This window comes from Lynx canadensis, chromosome A2 (genome assembly GCF_007474595.2).
Source record: "Lynx canadensis isolate LIC74 chromosome A2, mLynCan4.pri.v2, whole genome shotgun sequence".
In the NCBI taxonomy this organism is placed as follows: Eukaryota; Metazoa; Chordata; class Mammalia; order Carnivora; family Felidae; genus Lynx; species Lynx canadensis.
In genome coordinates this window covers 10,345,209-10,369,842 of record NC_044304.2, presented here as the reverse complement: position 1 = coordinate 10,369,842, position 24,634 = coordinate 10,345,209, and the positions used below count along the sequence as shown (strand labels likewise).

The 24,634-nt window shown below is 40.6% G+C and overlaps 2 protein-coding genes across 2 annotated transcripts; both read right to left on the bottom strand.

The window, feature by feature from the left end:
* Positions 1-2,491: 2,491 nt before the first annotated feature.
* LOC115505104 (olfactory receptor 7A17-like) lies at positions 2,492-3,890 on the bottom strand. Its single transcript, XM_032591406.1, has one exon. The coding sequence runs from the start codon at positions 3,837-3,839 to the stop codon at positions 2,778-2,780; it is 1,062 nt and encodes a 353-aa protein (XP_032447297.1). The 5' UTR covers positions 3,840-3,890; the 3' UTR covers positions 2,492-2,777.
* An 18,891-nt stretch (positions 3,891-22,781) lies between these two features.
* On the bottom strand, positions 22,782-23,784 carry LOC116737800 (olfactory receptor-like protein OLF4). Its single transcript, XM_032591422.1, has one exon. It carries the CDS (start codon positions 23,770-23,772, stop codon positions 22,804-22,806), a length of 969 nt encoding a protein of 322 aa, XP_032447313.1. The 5' UTR covers positions 23,773-23,784; the 3' UTR covers positions 22,782-22,803.
* Between the last annotated feature and the right edge of the window lie 850 nt (positions 23,785-24,634).

The following is a 24,634-nucleotide window of genomic DNA, read 5'->3' as shown; positions in this document are numbered from 1 at the left end:
ATTTGTGATAATAAAAATATAAACCAGTAAAACAAGAAAGAAAATCAATGAAATGAAAAGTTGGTTTGTTGAGAACAATAATAAAAATGACAGAAGTTAAGATAAACTGAAATGAAGTGAAGAGAGTAGACGTAAGTTACTGAAGTAAGAGATAAAAGTGTGGACATTAGTGTGGACCATAGAAAAATGAACATAAGAGAATGTTATGAAACATTGTACGCCAACAAATTAGATAATCTAGTTATCTAATCTATCTATCTATATAGATAGAGAGAGAGAGAGAGAGAGAACTATGTACAGCTATATAGAGCTATATATAACAAGGAAAGCAAGGTACAAGCCAACAGGAATGTGGCATTAGATCTCTCATGTTTGCACAATCACTCGCTACCCAAATATCACTCCAGATGGGTTCAAAGGTCATTACATTCACCAAGAGCTTGAGAAAAGAATTTGTGAGGAGTACAGCAGCTGTGTAGTGGTTTTCCACGTATGATAGAGCTAAGATGGGAGCTGCTGAAGTTGAGATGAGTTCCTTCTGACCCCAGGAGAGAGAATGTGGTCGGGAACTGCAAATACCATATGTGAATCACGTGGCCATCAGAGGCATTAATGTGATAAGCAGGACAGCCAGCTTATTCTTTCCAACACATCAAGCCACTGGGATCTTTGGAAGAGGCGATTGATCATGGTATTTGGATGCATAAAATAGAATTTTCAAAGACCTAACAATCTATGTAAATATAAAAACTCTAGTTCGGGGTGCCTGGGTGGCTCAGTCAGTTAAGCAGCAGACTCTTGATTTTGGCTCAGGTCATGATCTCATGGTTCATGGGCTCGAGCCCCAAGTCATGCTCTGCACTGGCAGTATGGAGCCTTCTTGGGATTCCCTCTCTCCATCTCTCTCTGCCCCTTCCCCACTCTAGGTTTCTCTGTCTCTCTCAAAATAAATAAATAAGCTTAAAAGAAAAACAACTCTAGTTCCGAGGTGAGGAGGTTTGACATGAGTCACCCAAATGAAGAGTCACAATCTCTCACTTGATTGTCAGACCTAAGACTTTTCAGTGACCCAGGTCCCACCCCTGTTGAGGATGGACTTATAAAACCGCCATGGATTATGATCAACATTTTCCTCCTAACCTTACCCAAAGGCAGTGACGTGAAGCAGCAGGTTCCTAATGTTTCATGAGTGCCAGCTGTAATGCCATTCTGTTCCTGCCTTAGTGACAGCACATTGTTCACTTAATGGTCATAGAGGGACTATTTATTCCATAGAAATTGGCTTCCACTTGTTTCTCATTCTTTCATTCTTTCTATTTTTCTTTATTCCCTTCTTCCATCACTCCTTTGTTTCTCCCTCCCTTCTGTGCATTCTCTCTCTTTTTTTTTCTTAGCAAGAGTTAACATTGACCAAAATGCTAGAATTCAAAAGACCTGTGGTCTTCTACCTGGAAAAGAGTGAACGGGGTAAAAAGGAAAATACTAAGATCATTTTTTTTGGAAAACTGGATTCTGGTTCTAACACTAAAGCAAAATGCCACTGCAGCTTCCCAATCAAAGTGGTGGCATAAAGGTTGCATGGTGAATGAAGGAGTTCACTTACTCTGTCTCACAAAGACCATGGCAAGTCCACAGATTTATTGTTATTCATACCCACTTTCTGAGATGCATATTTAGAAATGACAAAGTTGGCCACTGACAGAATACCCACCTTGCTTTTGTGATCTATAAATGAGGACTACTATGGTAGGAACTGACAAGGGATATATCCTGAGGATGGTCCCGCCTATCAAAACATTAGGGGGCGCCTGGGTGGCGCAGTCGGTTAAGCGTCCGACTTCAGCCAGGTCACGATCTCGCGGTCCGTGAGTTCGAGCCCCGCGTCAGGCTCTGGGCTGATGGCTCGGAGCCTGGAGCCTGTTTCCGATTCTGTGTCTCCCTCTCTCTCTGCCCCTCCCCCGTTCATGCTCTGTCTCTCTCTGTCCCAAAAATAAAAATAAACGTTGAAAAAAAAAATATTTAAAAATAAAAAAAAAAAAACATTAGAAGAAAGCCAGTAATGCCTGCCAAGGGGAATCACGTAGATCAGTGACAAAGTAATTGAAGAATCATGGGTTGTGATTTCTATTTTTATCTTCAATGAACTTCTGTTTTCAACTGTGTTGAAGAAAATTAGATCTTGGAAACTAAATATGAGTTGTTATAGAGTTAATTTCATGTTGATTCCAGTTCCAGATATGACCTTTTCCTAGAGTGGTTAACATAAACCTTCATACTTGGTATGACTTTGGTATAACAAATTTCCTTTTTCCTAAAGCAGATACTCTAAGGGGGTAGATGCCTTCCCCTGGCAGGAATAACAGCATACCCTCATTCCTTTGCCTTTTCCTGTCATTTAATATGCACCCAATTTCCTTTATTAAATATTTTATGGCAGGGGTGTGTGGGTGGCTCAGTCAGTTAAGTGTCCAACTCTTGATTTGGTTCAGGTCAAGATCTTACAAATTGTGGCACTGAGCCCCACTTCAGGCTCTGTGCTGATAGGATAGACGTGGCTTGGGATATTCCTTCAACCCCTATGTCCCTCCACACCCATTCCTGCTCTCTTTCTCAAAATAAATAAATAAACACTAAAAATGACAGAAGAAATAGTTGCTCATAATGTATGAAAAACTTCTATCAATCAAATAGTGTAAAAAGATAAACTGCAGTTTGTCAATCTATGAACTGATACAAATATCATGATGTAGGTTTTCTAGGGTTTGGAGCCCTGTTACTCAAGTCTTTATCCTGAAACAAAGAATCTTATATGCTGAGAACGTCCCTCTGCTAAAGGGCTTTCCCAGGGCTTGTTTGATGTCTCTGTTCCTCAGGCCATAGATGAAGGGGTTCAGCATGGGCGTCACCACCGTGTACATGACTGAGGCTATGGCACTTGCCCTGGAGTTTTGTGCAGCAGCAGAACTCAGATACACCCCAAGGCCTGTAGCATAGAACAAAGAGACCACTGAGAGGTGAGACCCACACGTGGAAAATGCTTTATACTTGCCCCTCACTGATGAAATTCTCAAAATGGAAGTGACAATTCTAGAGTAGGAGGAGAGGATGCCAGTGAGTGGAACAACACCCAGAAGTCCACTTACCAAATACACTGCCAGGTCATTGAGGAACGTATCAGAGCAAGCAAGTTGGATCACCTGCTTAAGTTCACAGAAAAAGTGAAGGATTTCCAGCTTTGTGCAAAAAGAGAGTCGCAAAATCAGCAAGTCATGTAATAGAGAGTTAAAAATACTCAATACCCAGGATCCCAGGAGCAGGATGCCACAGAACTTGGAATTCATGATGACCATGTAGTGCAATGGGTGACAGATGGCCACGAACCGGTCATAGGCCATCACTGTCAAGAGGAAGTGGTCTAATCCTCCAAAAAGCACGAAAAAGTACATCTGGCTGAGGCAGCCTTCGTAGGTGATCACTTTGCTCTGCGTCTGGATGTTCAGCAGCATCTTTGGGACGGTGGTGGAGGTGAAACAGATGTCTGAAAAGGACAGGTTGGAGAGGAAGAAGTACATGGGCGTGTGGAGGCGGGGGTCCGTGATAATGGCCAGGATCATGAGCAGGTTCCCAGTGAAGGTGACCAGGTACATGGACAGGAACACCCAAAAGAGCAGTGACTGCAGCTCCCCCTGGTCTGAGAGCCCCAAGAGGATAAATTCTGTAACACGGGTTTGATTTCTTCCTTCCATGTGTCTGGTGAAAACAGCTGGAACAGAGACAAGAGCATTGTAAAGGCACAGGCAGTGATCACAGAATTGAAAGAAATGCTGTGTTTTCAACATACTTCCCTCATTAATTATTATACATTCCCTACCATTCTTGAATAGGTACCAGAAAATTTCAGAGAATCTGAATGTTCCATGTTTTCCATGAGTCTGAAACTGTTTGCAATTCTTGTTCTGAATCAAAACAATTATTCAAAGCAATGTTCTTCTCCATAAATTTCCTGAGACCTTTTTTTTTTGACCCAACAAAATTTCAAATTATACTGTGACAAGTGTTGTTGAAAGCATAGCAAAAAAGTAGTGATGTGTGTTTTACCTTAACAAGACTGAGTCTAAGATGTGTGTGTCTCACAGGGAGGAATAGAATATTAATAAAGTAATAAATGACGTTTCAAGTGGTGGTTACAACTAACAGGTAAAATAATTCAGGGCAACGTTGTCCTAAGTGGAAGGGAAACCTGCCTTTGTATCATGTGTGATCAGGAGCTTCTGAGCTGGAAAACTAAGAAATATATGAACCGTGCAGATATCTTTGAACAAAACACTTAAGGCAGAGAAATCGCATGTGGATAGAACTTGAATCAAGAGCTCACATGAAAGCATCAGGCAACATCAAAGAGAATGTTGTGAGAAGAGCAGGTAACACAACAGGAGTAGGAGTTGGATGCAAATAACAGAGAGAAGAGCTCAAAGCCTTCTGCATCTGTGGAAACATTCTAAGGCAATGGACACCACAGTTCACCATCATTTTTATATGTATATGTTATATATGATGTCTGTCTACAACAGGATACATTTTATGTAATGTATACAAATGGAACATAATTCATTCCTGCATAATTCTCTGTCTTTCTCTCTACCTTTACTCTGGGTCCAGTTGGTCTAATTTCTGCATTTTCTATTGCATAAGACAGCTTCATCTTTCTATAAATGCTTTATGGGTGTGTACTTCACTAATAAATTTTCTTTGCACTACACACACATATACATACACACACACACACACACACACACACACACGAGTGTGGGTAGGGAGAGAGACAGAGTTCTCCATTATTGTGGTACTGTATACTCTTGTAGCTGAAGCACATCTTTTTAGAAAGCAGAGGACAGGCTACACCATAAGTCAAAGAGCTGCTTTCTCCTAGGAGAATTGCATTTTGTAATGTAGGCATTCCAATGTACTGGTCATGGCTAAAGACCACTAGAACCACACAGAATTAAAAGAATTAACATCAGTCTTTCTCAAAGTCTTCAAAGGGAAATATTTCGTACTTTATTCTATCAGGTCAGCATTGCACTGATACCAAAGCCATGAAAAGCCATTGGAAGAAAAGAAGACTACAGAGCAATATTCCCATGAAATATTGATGAGAACTTATTTAAGCATAGCAGGCTTTTGATCATAGTGTAGAAAAGGATTTTGCATCATGACCAAGTGGGATTTATACTTGGAAGGCAAGGATGGTTTAATTAATAACTCTCCTTCAGTGTAGTACAACACGTTAACAGAATGAAGGGCAAAAGCACATGATTATATCAACTGACAGTAAATAAAATGGTACAAAGTGGAGTGCTCCTTAATAGTAACAGCATTCAAAAACTAAGAATGGAAGGAAACTTCCACAACACAAAATAGGTCATATGAAAACCCACCTCTAAAATCATTCTCAATAGTGAAACACTGAGAGCGACCCCTAAGATAAGGCAAGACGAGCATGTTTGTTTTCATACCTTTTACGCAACGTGGCATTGCCACGTGGCATTGCCTGTTCCAGACAGAGCAGCTAGCCAAAAAAAGAAAAAAGAAAAGAAAGAAAAGAAGGAAATAAAAGGCATCAAAATCAGAATGAAAGAGGGGCGCCTGGGTGGCGCAGTCGGTTAAGCGTCCGACTTCAGCCAGGTCACGATCTCGCGGTCCGTGAGTTCGAGCCCCGCGTCGGGCTCTGGGCTGATGGCTCAGAGCCTGGAGCCTGTTTCCGGTTCTGTGTCTCCCTCTCTCTCTGCCCCTCCCCCATTCATGCTCTGTCTCTCTCTGTCCCAAAAATAAATAAACGTTGAAAAAAAAAAGATTTAAAAAATCAGAATGAAAGAAGTAATATGATTCCTCTTCACAAAAGGTGGTGTTACTAAAAAAAGACATTAAAAACAAGAAAAACTGTTAGAGTAATAAATGAATTCAGTAAAGTTGCGGAATATAAGTCAATGCAAACATAAAACTCAGGGGGCCGATGGAATCCTAGAATGGAGTGCACCAAGTGAAAATAAACAATCTAACTGTATTACAATTGCATGACACATTCTCAGTGAAACAAAAAATGTGAAGCAAAAAAATGTGAAGAAAGGCAAGATCTGGGAAAAGAGAAGAGTGTAAAACTGGACTTGAAAGAAATTGCACACAGGTGCTGCACCATACTTTTTTTTTTAACATATGAAATTTATTGTCAGATTGGTTTCCATACAACACCCAGTGCTCATCCCCAAAGGTGCCCTCCTCAATACCCATCACCCACCCTCCCCTCCCTCCCACCCCCCATCAACCCTCAGTTTGTTCTCAGTTTTTAAGAGTCTCTTATGCTTTGGCTCTCTCCCACTCTAACCTCTTTTTTTTTCCTTCCCCTCCCTCATGGGTCTCCAGCACCATACTTGTTAAAGTGTATCCAGAAGTTATTGTTAGCAATGCTGATACTCCTGCACATGTAAACTGAAATTGAACATATAAGGAAATGGATAGTAAATGGTGGGAATGAGGTATCACATTTGTTGTGTCATTTTACATGTAAGCAAGGTGGTGTAGCTCTTATGATCCTTTGGTGATAAATTAGTTTTGGAGCCATCAGTATGAACTTGCTTCAGCTTATATAAAAATACAGAGGGTTACATATAGACACATGTATGGATGTCTGCATATACACAGAGTAGTAAACACTCATGTGTCTTTGCCAGGTCAGTTGAGGGGATATAGAGACCCTGGTAGCAACAAGCACAGCAGGTACCAATCTCTTGAATCTCATCCCATGATCCAACAAAATAAAACAGGGCTCCTTGCAGAAATGACTGATTGGAGAGCTCTGGAGGAAAGTACAGTAAGCTGAAGGTGAAGCTGAAGCATCTTTTCCTGTAAGACAGTAATGAAATGCTACCCCCCAAAAGCCAAGAATGATGGAGACATGCCAAAGGGACATATCAGTAACTGAAGGAGCTCTCCATTGCCACAGCTGAAACCATTTGAGCAACAACATAAAGTAGTATTGGGTTATAACACAGAGTATATAATGTAAATAATTGAAAAAAATATGGAAGACACAATCTCGAGTGTAGAAGAAAACCAATGATTTACAGAAATATTCTACACTTAAGGAGGTGTGCAATAACTACCACTACTTAAAGATTTACAGAAATATTCTACACTTAAGGAGGTGTGCAATAACTACCACTACTTAAAGATGGGGTTGTGCGTAGAAATTTCCTACGGGATGGAAAGAAAGGGGAAAGACAAATCTGACAAATCCCGTGTCAGCCAGGACATTGATATCAACACCAATGAGAAATAGTCATGTTGATAATGTGTACCCTTGATGTCAGGAAATGAACGTGCCTCTTTCCCTCTCTAGTATTCTTGTCCAACATCCACGTCCCAGTCTTCTCATGAAAAGAAAGAATAATAAGGCAAGTCCAAAAGACTTACAGAATGCCTGACCAGTACTCTTAGCACTATCAATTGCTTCAAGAACAAAGGAAGACTGAGGAAAAAGTCACTGCATGTGGAAGGTCAACAGATAGGACGATTAAAAGTAACATGTGTAAGAAAGAGGATGTGTTCATAACAGGAGAAACTGGAAAGGAGCTTATGAGAACCATCTGAAAAATCACAGCAAGTTTGTTTTGTAAATGTAAAACTGTTCAAATACGAAAGCCGATTAAAGTTAAAATTATTATTGAATTTAAAAAATCTTTGGAAACACCGTGTTCTGAGATTGTCCCAAAGAGTCTGGTAGGTGCCCTGTATGACCAGTGTCGCTGCTGTCAGTAACTCTTCCCATCAGTAACATTAAATAATCATACCACGTACAGTTTTTGAAATGTTTCAATGAAATAATGACTATACGGTATCTGCATTGTTTCTAGTAAACATTTAAGAATGAATGAAAAAATTCATCTGAATTTCTGGATTCACGATTTCCACCCCTCCGAGACCCATTCTGTGCCTGGTGCTATTTCTATCCCTCGACAACCCTCTCCCACTCTGAATGCAGCAATAGTTTCTTCCTCACAATAACCTGGGTCATTTTTCCATAGACAAAACCTTGTCATAGCTGTCCCCTGACATAAAAACAGCACTTACATTTCACAATTTCAGATTTCAATTTCGACCTTCTAGCCAAAATGTAAGATTGTCTCTTAATCTCACTATTGCCTATCCAGCCAGGTTCATTTGTGTTCATTTTGCAGACCTGCTCCTGACTGTTGGTTAGACAGTAAGGAGTATTTCTAATTCCAGCAGCACAACTCCCACTCTACTTAATCTCTAAATTTCCTTCTCTGTTCTTTCTTCCTGGACTTCTCACATCCCTTGTCTCCATGAAAAATCCCCAACACCCCTTTAAGGCTCAGCACCTATAAGCTTCTATGCAAAGCCTTCACTGACTCCTGTGAAAGAGTGGTCTTTCATGAAAACAATTACAAATAAAATAAAGAGACAACGTTAGGGGGAGGATATGTGTTATGGAGGAGACAGATCAGGGAGAGATGGTCTAGTGTATCCAGAGTTGCCCTCCAGAATCAAAGCCTTAATCGGCAGGACTTGGCATCAAAATTCTCCTTAACTTATTGTCCCTGTTGATGTCCCCAAAGTAACTACAGATACAAGGGGTCCCTCCCACCATAACACATTTATGCAGTCCTTCTAAAGATGCCCTGACTCACCCAGATGTTAGCACAGAACAGCGGGAGATCAATGACCCAGTCTCTCCCATGGATGAGTGATGTGGTTGGAAGTTATGTCCCCAGGAAGGGAAGAGACATGGCCCCACTCGTGAAGGCTCTAGAACACGGCTATGTGCTCACATCATCAGAGATTACAGGAGTCGACTTCTCGGGTGCGGCAAAGGCATTTTCAATTTCTGTACCTGCAGGGAATAAACTCCCATGAGTCTCATTAAAGAAATAATCTTTTGTCTCTCTTTCCCTTATAAGCCTAGGGTCTCTGGAGCTAGGAGAGAAAAACAGAATGCAAACTCATCCCAGTGTTGGAACACAGCCTGGAATTCCCTGAATGTCTCTTATGCCATTAAACTCTCTTATCTCAAAAGGAGATCCACTGTCTTTAGACATTCTCGCCGATAAGTCAGAGCACCCCGTCATAAGTATACAATTCTTTATTCAGAAATTCTGTGTTCCTTGACTCTTTTCTTTCTCCCATCTGTACACATTCTGTCAGCTCACAATCATGGAACTCCCAGCCTCCACATTGTCTCTCCTTTTCTCCTACTTCTCCTTTCTCCTTCATTGTGGGCAATGTCTGTTTAATATCACTCAACCATTTGCTTCCTTAAGCATCTTACTAACACTTCATTAGCAGTTGCTTTACACTAGGCACTAAACTACATCCTGGGAAGGATGAAAGTTGTAAGAAATGGTCTCTTCTCTTGAGGAGCTCACAGTCTCAACAGAGTGAGAAAAAAAGATAAATGAATGTGCTAAGTTGAAGAGGCACTGACACCTCATGAAGAGAATACCAACATAGTCACCTCTTCCAGAAGAGATGGGTGAAGGCTGCACAAACAAGCCACTAATTGTCCCGAGTCTTCATGTGGGTGAAGGTGGTAAGGGCACGCCAAGATGAAATCCGGCAGCCAATGAGGGAAATACTTCACACTTGCTACCAACAATCAGAAGGCAAGAATGACAATTCAAAAATTACCCTGAGCCATTAGACAGCATTCAGAGAGCAGAGATGCTGATATTTTGGCTCTCAGCTTGACACGTATTTAGGAAAATATCTGCAAGTCAGTGCAGATCTCATGACAGATGTCCAGGACCAAGCTCTCCCTGTAAAAAACTCATCCTGCAACAATGTTAGGCAGAGACTGTTGCTACTACAATACCCTAAGAAAAGTGTAGATGGAAAAATAGGGAATCAATGAACCCCATTGAAGAGCAAAAAAGTAATAAACATTATGTAAGTTTGTGACTTGGAAGGACCTAGAGGGTATGGTGCTCAGGGAAATGAGTCCGTCAGAGAAAGACAAACACCATTTGATTTCACTCCTGTGTGGAATGTAAGAAACGAAACAAATGGACAAACATGGAAAAAAGAAGAAACAAAAAACCAGACTTTTAACACGGAGAACAAACTGGTGGTTGTCAGAGAAAAGGTGGCTATGGTTGGGTGAGATAGATAAAGGGAATTAAGGGTATACTTATCCCCATGAGCACTGAGCAGTATATAGAATTGCTGATGCATTACATTGTGCATCTGAAATTCATATAACTCTGTCTGTAAAGTATACTTCAACAAAAATAATGGTTGGGTAAGGAGGAAAATATAATACTCAGAGGAGTTACCACATTTTAATTTTTAAATGACCAGCTTTCACAACAACAAGAAAAATAGATATATAACTCAATGAAATAGGAGGGAGCCCAGAAATAAATCCTCATACATACTACTAAATGACTTTTGACAAGACTGCAGCATATTTCAATGGTATATAGGCAGTCCTTTGAAGCAAATGCAATGGAAAACTGGATATCCACGTGCAAAATGAGGAAGGTGACCCTTCTTTCCACATCTACAAACATGACTCCAAATGGATCACAGATCTAAACATAAGATCTTGAGAAACTTGACAGAAGACCATGGGGGAGGGGAAGGGGAAAAAAAGTTACAGAAAGGGAGGGAGGCAAACCATAAGAGACCTGGATACTGAGAATGGACTGAGGGTTGATGGGGGGGTAGGGGAGAGGGGAAAGTGGGTGATGGGCATTGAGGAGGGCACTTGGATGAGAACTGGGTGTTGTATGGAAACCAATCTGACAATAAATTATATTAAAAAAATAAAAAATAAGATATAAAACTGTAAATAAACACTTAGAAGAAAACATACAGATACATCTTTGTGACTCTGGATTTGACAAAGATTTCTTGGATATAACACCAAAGACACAGGCAGCTAGAGAAACAATTACATCAGCAAAATCGAAATATTTGTGCATGAAGGGCACTATTTCCAAATGAAAAGGCAACCGCAAAATGGAGAAACTATTGCTGAATCACACACCTGATAAAAGATTAATATCCAAACTGTGTACAGAATTTCAAGAATTCTTGAAAAAAGAAACCCAACTCAATTTTAAAAAGGTGGCGCTGGGGCAAATTGGTATCTCAGTCGGTTGAACATCTGCACTAGATTTGGGCTTGGATCATGACCCAGGATTCTTGGATCGAGCCCTGTGTCAGGCTCTGTGCTGTGCATGGAGCCTGCTTGGGATTCTCTCTCTCCCTCGCCCCTCTATCCCACTTACATGCTCTCTCTCTTTAAACTTTTTTTTTTAAGGCAACACTTATTTAAATACCTGTTAGTTAACACATAGTGTCATATTAGTTTCAGGTGTACAATACAGTGAATCAATACTTCCATAATACAAACTTTTACAATATATATTTTAAAAAAATACTGCCCATGAGGATGTGGAGAAAGGGGAACCTCTTGCACTGATGGTGGGAATGCAAACTGCTGCAGCCACTGTGGAAAACGGTATGAAGATTCCTCAAAAAGTGAAAAATAGAAGGGCATTTGTTGCTTCACCGTCATAAAGAATGAAATCTTGCCATTTGAAATGACATGGATAGAACTAGTATGTATTGTGCCATGCAAAATAAGTCAGAGAAAGACAAATTTCTTATGATATCATTTATATGTGGAATTTAAGAAACAGAACAGACAAACAGGGAAAGGGAGAGAAAACTAATATGAGATAAAAACATAGACAGCAGCAAACCATAAGAGACTCTTAACCACAGAGAACAAAGTGAGAGTTGCTGGAAGAGAGGTGGATGGGGGAGAGACTAGATGGGTGATGGGCATTAAGGGAGGCACTTGTTGCAATGAGCACCGTGTATTCTATGCAGACAACGAATCACTAAATTCTACTCCAGAAACTAATAGTGTACTCTATGGTAACTAACTTGAACTTAAATAAAATCTTGGAAGAAAAAAAACAGAGGTACCCTACAATCCAGTAATCACACTACTGGGTCATTACCCCCCAAAATACAAAACACTCATTCAAAGGGATAAATGCACTTCTATGTTTTTAGCACTATCACTTACAGTAGCCAAATAATGGAAGCAGCCTACGTGTCCATTGATAAGATGAATGGATAAGAATCTGGTATACATGTACAATGAAATACTACTCACCCATAAAAATGAATGATGTCTTCCCATTTGCAACAACTTGGATGGAGTCAGTGAGTATAACGTTGAGCAAAATAAGTCAGGTAGAGAAAGACAAATACCACATGACCTCACTCATATGCAGAACTTAAGAAACAAAACAAATGAGTACAAGAGGAAAAGAGAGAGAGGAGAAGCTTATGGTTACCAGAGGGGAAAGGAGGAGATGGGGGAAATAGGTGATGGGGATCAAGCAGTGCATTTGCTGTGATGAGCACTGGGTGTTTCATGGAGGTGTTGAAGCACTACCTTATACACCTGAAACTGATATTACACTGTATGTTAACTACATAGGAATTAAAACTTTTAAATAAATTTTTAAAAAAGTAAAACTAATGGGGAGCCTGGTTGCTTCTGTCGGTTAAATGTCTGACTCTTGGTTTCAGCTCGGCCATGATCTCACAGTTTGTGAGTTCGAGCCCCACTTCTGGCTCTGCACTGACTGCATGGAGCCTGCTTGGGATTCTCTCTCTCCCTCTCTCTCTCTCTGCCGCTCCCCTCCTCATGCTCGTGCGATCTCTCTCTCTCTCTCTCTCTCTCTCTCTCTCTCTCTCTCTCAGAATAAACAAAGTTAAAAAATAAAAAATACATTTATAAAAAAACTAAAACTAATTTTGAAAAACAAAAAAAGGCAATGGACTCGAGAATTTATAGCAATGGCTACTTAGCACATGAAAGATGCACAACATAACTAATCACTACAGAAATGCAAATAAAAACCATAGCGTGATACCACGCCACACACACTAGGATGGCTGTTGGAAAACCAAAACAGAAAATGAGTGTTGGTGAGGAGGTGAAGAAACTGGAACTCCGTTGTGCTTTGCTGATGAGAATAAAATGTAGAATTATCATTCGATGCAGTAATTTTCCTTCTGTTTATATACCCACTTAAACACCCCAAAAGAATGCAAAGCAGGGAGCAAAACACATATTTCTACACCAGTTTTCATAACAGATTATTCACAGTAATGAAAATGTGGAGACAACCCAAATGTCCATCAACAAACTCACAGATAAACGAAGTGTCGTGAACACAGACAGTGGGACAGCATTCAGCCTTTACAATGAACGGAATTCTGGCATAGTCTACAACATGGGTGAAACTCTCAAACACAAGGCTAAGTGTCAGAAGCCAGAAACAAAAGGACCAGTTTCACACAATGACATCTACGTGAGGTATCTAGAGTACTCGGTTTTAGAGAGAGAAGGTAGGATGGTGGGAGACAGGGGCTGGGCTAAGGGGCAATGCGGATATAGTATTTCAAGGGCACAAAGGCTCAGTTTGAGACAATGAGAAAGTTCTGGAGATTGATAGAGGTGGTGGTTGCTCAACAGAGAGAAAATACTTAATGCCACATATCTCAAAGTGTTCAAAATAATAAATTTTATATAGACTTTACCCTAACAAAAAAGAATTTTAAAAGAGTGACATGTTCTAAAAGAATTTCAGGGGTGCCTGGTGGTTCAGTTGGTTAGGCATCTGACTCTAGATTTCGGCTCAGGTCATGATCTGACCTGAGGCCAGGTTCCTGAGTTCAAGCCCCACATTGGGCTCTTCACTGGCAATATGGAGCCTGCTTGGGATTTTCTCACTCTCCCTCTTTGTATCCTAATCCAGCTACTTCTTTCTTTCTCTCAAAGTAAATGAATAAACTTAAAAAAAAAAAAGAATTTCAGTGCCATAAATAGCTTAATATGACGTAGAGGAAGGAATCCAAAATACAAGGAGACAAGGGCATCGTGATATGTTTATCTTGTGTGATTCAACGTCTCAACCCCAAAGTATACCAAAACTGAGGTTTCAGACGACATAAAATTCATAAGGCCATTGAAAACTACCTCGGGAAGCACCTAAAGTCTTCCCTCACAAGCTCTACAGAGCTTGCCCTCCATATGACAGACTTACCATGGACATGCTGAAATTGAAATGCCTTTGTCCTGACTTCAGCCCCTCCTTAACTGCCAGAGGCCATGTCAGCAGTCCAACACCATTTGAGGTACGTTATTCATAGTGCATGTAAGAGTTAATCATTTTCATCCAAATTGGTGAGGCCACAGGGATTTTTAGAAATGACAAATTCATCAGGGTGTCTCCAAGAGACAAAATTGATGGCAGCTCACCAAGGGCACATCTGATTTGTGTAACTAAAAAAAAAAAAAATCCACCTCTAATAATCATGAAGACAAGATTGACCTGAGTCACCACAATAAGGGGTCATAATCTCTATCAGTCCTGAGACTGTTCACTGACCCAGATCCTCAATTGATGGGACCATTTACACCTGATGGAAGGCTGTAAAATGACAACAAATGTTTTACATTTTCCTCCAAACACAACCCAAAGGCTCTGAGATGATGGCGCTGGCTAGCTTATAATGGTTCATGGGGACTGTGGTCTGAACCAAAACTGGCACCTTGATATTGGGCAAGATGAGAGCAACTATACCATGGAAATTGGCAAATGCTATAAAGAAGCTTTCTTCTTATTCCTTTGTTTTTATTTTCTGCCTTTCTTCCTGCTTTCCCTGTTTCTTTTTGTCTGTGCATTTGAGATATCATTCCATGAACATTTATCTGCATACTAGTGTTTGAAAAGACCTGTGAACTTTCAGCTGGAAAACTGTGAATCAGGTAATAGGGAATTACCATTATTGCCTACAATCCAAGTAGGGGACTCTGGGGTCAGGTGATAAGGAGACATTTGTCTTACTCTGTCTCGCACAGCACAGGTTAGGTCCATAGGTGTATCCTGATCTCACTGCTAATTCCTGGGGTGCAACATTAGAAAAGATGGAGGTGGCAATGGGCAGAGTAGCCTTATTGTGCGTGAGATCTGTGAAGAGCCTATTACGGTAGGAGGTGCTGAGGGAAATCACAAGACAGTGCTGCCGCCTACCAAATATTAAGAGAAAAATAATAATGCATCCCTGGGAGAATCACCAAGGTTGACACCATCAAGGCCTGAAACATCAGGAGCTGCAATTTCTGTTACCTTCACACTTAATTTATGGTTAGGACTGTGTGAGGGGAAACTACAGATTGCATACTGAATGTGGATTATTGTAAACTAATCGCACAGGGTTCCCGGTGGCTCTGCTCTTATAGATATGATCACTTGCCGAGGTGAATTGGCATAAAACCCTGGAAACTCATCTATAAATTCTTGTATGTTCAATGATTTTCCTCCAAAAGCAGATACTCTAACAGGTACCTGTTTTCAACCCACAGAAGAAGCATTTCACATTTACTCCCTGTCTCCTCCTATCACATTTTAAGTATTCAATTTGCTATATTATTTATATGTTTCTAAAAATACATGAAATGGGAGCCCCTGGGGGTCTCAGTTGGTTGAGTGTCCATCTTTGGTTCAGGTCATGATCTTCCAATTCCTGGGTTCATGCCAAGCATCAGGCTCTGTGCACACGGCTCAGAGCCTGGAGCCTGCTTCTGATTCTATGTCTCCCTCTGTCTCTGGCCTTCCTCTCTCTCTCTCTCCCTCTCTCTCTCTCTCAAAAAATGAATAAACATTATTTTTTTTTAATCCATGCCATAGAATTTAATGAGAGGTCTAAACAGTTTTAAAGAAGTACAGAAGACTGCAAAGGAAACAATCAGCAAAACTAAAAGGCAACCGATGGAATGGGAAAAGATGTTTGAAAACGATATATCAGACAAAGGGCTAGTATCCAAAATCTATAAAGAACTCACCAAACTCCACACCTGAAAAACAAATAATCCAGTGAAGAAATGGGCAGAAAACATGAATAGACACTTTTCTAAAGAAGACATCCAGATGGCCAACAGGCACATGAAAAGATGCTCAACGTCACTCCTCCTCAGGGAAATACAAATTAAAACCACACTGAGATATCACCTCATGCCAGTCAGAGTGGCTAAAATGAACAAATCAGGAGACTATAGAGGCTGGCGAGGATGTGGAGAAACGGGAACCCTCTTGCACTGTTGGTGGAAACGCAAATTGGTACAGCCACTCTGGAAAACAGTGTGGAGGTTCCTCAAAAAATTAAAAATAGATCTCCCCTATGACCCAGCAATAGCACTGCTAGGAATTTACCCAAGGGATCCAGGAGTGCTGATGCATAGGGGCACTTGTACCCCAATGTTTAGAGCAGTACTTTCAACAATGGCCAAATTATGGAAAGAGCTTAAATGTCCATCAACTGACAAATGGATAAAGAAATTGTGGTTTATATACACAATGGAATCCTACTTGGCAGTGAGAAAGAATGAAATATGGCCTTTTGTAGCAATGTGGATGGAACTGGAGAGTGTGATGCTAAGTGAAACAAGTCGTACAGAGAAAGACAGATACCTTATGTTTTCACTCTTATGTGGATCCTGAGAAACTTAACAGAAGACCATGGGGGAGGAGAAGGAAAAAAAAAGTTAGAGAGGGAGCGAGCCAAACCATAAGAGACTCTTAAAAACTGAGAACAAACTGAGGGTTGATGGGGGGTGGGAGGGAGGGAAGGGTGGGTGATGGGTATTGAGAAGGGCACCTTTTGGGATGAGCACTGGGTGTTGTATGGAAACCAATAAATTTTGGTTTAAATTTTAACAATAAATTTTATAATAAATAAATAAATAAATAAATTTACATTCAAATTAGTTAGCATATAGTGCAACAATGATTTCAGGAGTAGATTCCTTAGTGCCCCTTAAAAAAATGTATTTTAAAAAAAGACTCTGAAATACAGAGAACATATTGGTGGTTCCCAGAAGGAAGGGGGTGGGGTGGGTGGATGAGATAGATAAAAGAGATTAATGGGTGCCTGGGTGGTTCAGTTGGTTGAACGACTGCCTCTTGATTTCAGCTCAGGTCATGATTCCAGGGTCATGGGTTACAGCCCTGCGTTGGGCCCCTCACAGAGGGTGCAGCCCGCTTAAGATTCTCTCTCTCTCTCTGTCTCTCTCTCTCTCTGTCTCTCTCTCTCTCTCTTTCTTCCCCTCTCTCCCTCCCTCTCCTTCTGCCCCTCTCTCCATCTTGTGCTCTCTCTGTCTCTGAAATAAAAATGTTTTTCAACAATACTTAAAAAGATAAAGGGATTAAGAGTACACTTATCTCCATAAGTATTGAACAATGTATAAATTGTTGAAGTTATTCATTGTACACCTCAAATTAATATAACACTGTATGTAAACTATACTTCAATAAAAATAATGCCTGGAGAAGGGGGGAGATATATGATTTTCAGAGTTACCACATTATATTTTTTTAAATTTTTAAAAAAATCTTTACTCATCTTTGAAATGAGAGAGAGAGCGCACAAGGTGGGGGAGAGAAAGAAAAAGAGGGGGACACAGAATCTGAAGCAGGCTCCAGGCTCTGAGTTGTCAGCACAGAGCCTGATGCAGGGCTTGAACTCACATACTGTGAGACATGACCTGAGCTCAAGTTGGACACTTAACTGACTGAACCACTCAGGCACCACCCACATTATATTTTTAAATGATCAGTTTTCATTGTTAAGAACAAAAACAAATATAACTCAACTGTAATAACAACAGAAATATAACTAAGTGCAATAGGAGGGAGCCCAGAAAAAAACTCTCATACATACAACTGAATGATTTTTTTTTAATTTTTTTTTCAATGTTTATTTATTTTTGGGACAGAGAGAGACAGAGCATGAACGGGGGAGGGGCAGAGAGAGAGGGAGACACAGAATCCGAAACAGGCTCCAGGCTCTGAGCCATCAGCCCAGAGCCTGACGCGGGGCTCGAACTCACGGACCGCGAGATCGTGACCTGGCTGAAGTCGGACGCTTAACCGACTGCGCCACCCAGGCGCCCCACAACTGAATGATTTTTGAGAAGAGTTCCAGGAAAGTTCAAAGATAAATGTACAGTCTTTCTAAGAAATCATGATGGGGCACCTGGGTGGCTTAGTCAGCTGAGCGTCCAACTCAGATTTTGGCTCAGGTCATGATTCCAGTGTGGTGGGATCAATCCCTGCATTGGGCTCTGCACTGAGTGTGGAGACTGATAAATAGTCTTTCTCTCTCTCCCTCTACCCCTCTCCGCAGCTCACACTCTCTCACTCTATAAACACACACATACATACATACATACATACATACATACATACATAAAATGGTGGTGGGAAACCTAGATATCCACATACAAGAAAATAAATAAATAAAAGATGAAAGTGTCCTTTTCATCTTCCATCTACAAACATGACTGCAAATGGACCTCATACCTAACCATAGGGAATAAAACTGTAATTTGGCTATTGTTGTTAGCACTGCTATAAACACTGGGGTGCATGTGCCCCTTAGAAGCAGCATTTTTGTATCTTTTGGATACATACCCAGTCATGCAACTGCTGGGTCATGCAGTAGTTCTATTTAAAAGAGGTGGTATTATATATACAATGGAATACTACTCCATTACCAAAAAGTATGAAATCTTGTCATTTGGAGCAATGTGAATGAAACTGGGGTATATCCTGCTAAGTGAAATAAGTCCATCAGAAAAAGACAAATACCATATGATTTCACTCATATGTGGGATTTAAGAAACACAACAGATGAACATAGGAGAAGGGAAGGAAAAATAAGATAAAAACAGGGAGACAAACTATAAGAGACTCCTATATACAGAGAATAAACTGAGGGTTGCTGGAGGGGAGGTGGGTGGGAAGATGGGCTAAATGGTGACGGACATTAAGTAGGACACTGGTTGGGTGTTATATGTAAGTGAGGAATCCCTAGGTTCTACTCCTGAAACCGATATTACACTGTATGTTAACTTACTTGAATTTACATAAATAATTTTAAATAATAAAAAAAAGAAATAAAACTGTAACCCCTGAGAAGAAAACACAGAGAGAGATGCACCTCCATGACACTGTATTTGACAAAGGTTTCCTGAATATAACACCAAAGACACAGGCAACTAGAGAAAAAATTACTTCAGCAAAATAAAAAAAAAATATTTGGACATTGAAGGGCACTATTCCCCAAGTGAAAAAGGCAGCCCACAAAATGGAGAAAGGACTGGAAAATCACACACCTGATAATAGGTTAATATTCAAAATATGTAAAGAATTCCAAAACTTCGGGGCGCCTGGGTGGCTCAGTTGGTTGAGCATCGGACTTTGGCTCAGGTCATGATCTCTCAGTGCGTGAGTTTGAGCCTCGCGTTGGGCTGTGTGCTGAACAGCTCGGAGCCTGGAGCCTGCTTCAGATTCTGTGTCTCCCTCTCTCTCTGACCCTCCCCTGTTCATGCTCTGTCCCTCTCTGTCTCAAAAATAAACATTAAAAAAAGAAAACAAAAACAATGTATTCAAGAATTTCAAAAATTCAACAGCAAAACAACTCAGTTAAAAAACAGGCAGTGTCATTAGACATTTCTCCAGAGAAGATATAGGAATGACTAATTCGCTCATGAAAGATGTGCAACATAACTAATCATTAGGGAAGTACAAACCAAAACCATAATGCATAGATACCAACTCACACACACTAGTATGGCTATTGTAAAAATTAAATCAGAAAATAAGTGTTGGTGAGATTGTGGAGAAATTGGAGACTAAAAAGGGGCACAGCTGCTGGAGGAAACAGTGTGCTAGTTCCTCAGAAATGTAAGCGTGGAATTATCATTTGATCCAGTAGATTCACTTCTGGTTATGTACCCACTTGTATGCCCCAAAAGACTAAAGCAGTGACTAGAAAAGATTTTTTGTACAACACTTTTCATAACAGATTTATTTACAGTAGCCAAAATGTGGAGACAGCCCAAATGTCCATCAACAAACTCACAGATGAACAAAATGTGGTGAATACATACAGTGGAATATCATTCAGGCTTTAATATGAATAGAATTCTGGCATAGGCTACAACATGGGTGAAACAAACATTATGCTAAGTGAAAGGAAGGATATAAAAGAACCCATATTAAACAATAACATCTACATAAGGAACCTTTAGTATTCAGTTTTAGAGAAAGAGGTAGCATGGTGGGAGACAGGGACTGGAAAAAGGGGCAATGGGGAGTTAGTATTTCAAGTGAATAAAGATTCAGTTTGAGATGATGAGAAAGTTCTGGAGACGGATCGAGGTGGTGATTGCACAACAGTGAAAAAGTACTTAAGGCCACTTAAGTTTATTTCAAAATGTTTAAAATAACAAATTTCATATATTTTTTACCCTGACAAAAAAGGAACTAAAAGAGTGACATATTCTAAAAGAATTTCAGTGCCATAAAGAGCTTGATGATGTAGAGGAAGGAATCCAAAGTACAAGGAGACAAGAGTGTTGTGATGGGTTTATCTTGTGTGATTCTACCCTATGAGACCCCAACACCCCGTTCAACCACAAAGTACACCCAAAATAAGAGTTTGGAGAATATAAAATTCATAAAGCATTGAGAAACACCTTGGCGAGGGATGTAATGTCTTCCTTGACAAGCTCTACAGAGCTTCTCCCCAATATGACAGACTTACCATGGACATGCTGAAATTGAAATGCCTTTGTCCTGAGTTCAGCCCCTGCCCCCTCCACTGAATTGCCAGAGGCCATGTCAACAGTCTGAAACCACCCAGGGTATAGTATTATAGTGCATATAAGAGTTAATCATTCTCATCAGCATTGGTTGAGCCACAGAGATTTCTGGAACTGGCATTTTCATCAAGGTGTCTCCATGAAACAAAATGATGGGCGGCTTACTAAGGGTTCATCCAAGTTGTGTAGCTATGAAAAACAAGGAAAACAAAAACAACAACCAAAACACCTACCTCTAATAATCATGAAGAAAAGATTGACCTGAGTCACCACAATGAAGGGTCATAATCTCTACTTGCCTCTCAGACCTGAGACTGTTCACTGACTCAGATCCTCAGTTGATGGAACCAATTACCCCTGAGTGAAGAATGTAAAATAGAGACAAATGCTTTACATTTTCCACCAAACCCAACCCAAAGACTCTAAGGTAATGGTGGTAGCCAACTTATAATGGTTCATGGGGACTGTGGTCTGAACCAAAATTGGTAGCTTGATATTGGGCAAGATGAGAGTAATTTCACCACGGAAACTGGCAAATGCTATAAGTAAGCTCTCTTCTTTATTCTATTTTTCTCATTTTCTTTCTTTCTTCTTGCTTTCCCTGTTTCTTCTTCTCTTTGCTTTTGAGTGAGAGCCTCTTAAACATTTCTCTGAATATTAGTCCTTAAAGGGACCTGTGGACTTTTACCTGGAAAACTGTGAATCAGGTAATAGGAAATTACCATTATGGCCAACCATCAAACTGGTGGCTTCTGGGGTAAGGTGATAAGGGACTTTCACTTGCTCTGCCTCATAAAGCACAGGCTAGAACCATAAGTATATCCTGCTATCAATGCCTAAATTCTGGGATGCATCATTAGAAAAGACAGAGGTAAGGGCACCTGAGTATTCCAGTTGGTTAAGCATCTGACTTCAGCTCAGGTCATGATCTCACAATTTGTGGGTTCAAGCCCCACATCGGGCTCTGTGCTGACAGCTCAGAGCCTGGAGCCTGCTTCAGATTCTGTGCTTCCCTCTCTCTCTGCCCATCCCTCTGCCCCCACCCCCGTGCTCTGTCTGTCTGAAAAATAAATAAAAACATTAAAAAAATTTTTTAAAGAAAAGACAAAGGTGGCAATAGGCAGACTATCCATATTGTTGTTGGGATCTGTTAAGGGCTTATCATAGTTTGGAGGTGCTGATGGAAATCAGAAGATAGGGTTGCTACTTACCAAAATATTAAAAGAAAAGTAATAGTACATGCCTGGGATAAGCACAAACAATGACACCATCAATGCCTGAAAAATCAGGAGTTGTCATTTCTATTAACTTCACACGTAATTAATGTTTTGAAGTGTGCAAGGGGAAAGTAGATATTGCATAGTGAATGTGGATTATTGTAAATGAATCACACAGGATTCCAGGAGCCTCTGCTCTTGCAGATGTGAGCTCTTTCCAAGGTGGATTGACAGAAACCCCGGGAACCTGGTATATAACCTCTGATATGTTCAATGATTTTACTGCCAAAGCAGATACTCTACCAGACACCTGCTTTCATCTCAGAGAGGAAGGATTCCACATTTACTCCACTGGCTTCCCCTATCACATCATAAGTACTCAATTTCCTATAGCCTTTATTTGTTGCTGAAAATCCATGCGATGGAATTTAATGAGAAGTCTAAACCGTTTAAAAGAAATACAGAAGAGGAGCACCTGGGTGGCTCAGGAATTTAGCATCAACTTTTGATATCGGCTCAACTTATGATATGAACTCATCAATTGTGAGATCACACCCCACATCAGACTCTGCACTGATTGCAAGGAGCCTGTTTAGGATTCTCCCTCTCCCTCTCTCTGCCCCTCCTTGCTCTCTCTCTCTCAAAATAAATAAACTTCAACAAGAAAAGACATACAGAAGAAATGGTGGCTCATAATGTATGAAAAACATAAACCAACCCAAACTGCAGAAAGACAAACTGCAGATTGTCAGCCTATGAACTGACACAAATATCATGATCTGGGTTTTCTAGGGTTTGGAGCCCTGTTACTCAAGTCTTTATCCTGAAACAAAGAATCCTATATGCAGAGAATGTCTCTCGGCTAAAGAGCCTTCTCAGAGCTTGCTTGATGTCTCTGTTCCTCAGACCATAGATGAAGGGGTTCAACATGGGTGTCACCACTGTGAACATCACTGAGGCTATGGCACTTGCTCTGGAGTTTTGTGAAGCAGCAAAACTAAGATAAACCCCAAGGCTTGTACCGTAGAACAAAGAGACCACTGCAAGATGAGACCCACATGTGGAAAATGCTTTATACTTGCCCATTGCTGATGAAATTCTCAAAATGGAAGTGACAATTCTAGAGTAAGAGAACAGGATACCAGTGAGTGGAACAACACCCAGAAGTCCACTTGTGAGATAGATCATCAGGTCATTGAGGAAGGTATCAGAGCAAGCAAGTTGGATCACCTGAATAAGTTCACAGAAAAAGTGAAGGATTTCCAGATCTGTGCAAAAAGAGAGTCGCAAAATCATCAAGTCATGTAATAGAGAGGTAAGAACACTCAATATCCAGGGAACCAGAAGCAGGATGCTGCAGAATTTGGGATTCATGATGACCATGTAGTGCAGTGGCTGACAGATGGCCACAAACCGGTCATAGGCCATCACTGTCAAGAGGAAGTTGTCTAATCCTCCAAAAAGCATGAAAAAGTACATCTGGCTGAGGCACCCTTCGTAGGAGATCCCTCTGCTCTGCGTCTGGATGTTAAGCAGCATCTTTGGGATGGTGGTGGAGGTGAAACAGATGTCTGAAAAGCACAGGTTGGAGAGGAAGAAGTACATGGGCGTGTGGATGCGGGAGTCTGTGATAATGGCCAGGATCATGAGCAGGTTCCCAGTGAAGGTGACCAGGTACATGGACAGGAACGGCCAAAAGAGCAGAGACTGCTGTTCCGCCTGGTCTGAGAGTCCCAGGAGGATAAACTCTGTAACATGAGTTTGATTTCTTCCTTCCATGTAACTGATGAAAACAGCTGGAACAGAGACAAGAGCATTGTAAAGGCACAGGCAGTGATCACAGAATTGAAAGAAATGCTGCAATTTGTGTTTTCAACGTGTTTCATTAGTTAATTCTTAAACATTACCTACCATCTAGAAAATTTAGCAGAAAATTTCAGGGATTCCCAATGTTCCATGTTTTCCATGAGGCTGAAACTGATTCACAATCCTTGTCCTGAATCAAAACATTTATCCAAAGCAATGTTCTCCTCCATAAATTTCCTGAGACTTTTTTTGTTCACCCAACAAATATTTTAACCTATTATTTTGTTGGCAAGATTTTTGAAAGCACTGAAAAAATTAGTGATGTGCATTTGACCTTAACAAGACTGAGTTTAAGATGTGTGTGTGTCAGAGGCAGCAAATACTACTAAATGAAGAGTGATGTTTCAAGTGGTGGTTACAACCAGTAAGTAAAACAATGTCACACTAGGAATCCTAAATGAAGGGGAAACTTGCCATTGTATCATCTCTGATGAGGGGCTTCAAAGCTGAAAAACTGAGGGCAGTGGATATATGAACCATGCAGATAACCTTGAGGAAACCAATTAAGGCAGAGAAAAAGCCTGTGCAAGGACCCTAAGGCAAGACCCAAACCCATCAGGCAACATCAAGAGAAAGCTGTGAGCAGAGCAGGTAACACAACAGGAGCAGGGGGTGGGTGTAAGATAAGAAAGAGAGGAGCTCAAAGCCTCCTGCATCTGTGGAAACATTCTAAGGAAGTGGACACTACAGTCCATTGTTGTTTTTATACCTATATGTTATATATGATGTCTGCTACCACGGAATAAATTTTATGTAATGTGTACAGATACAACAT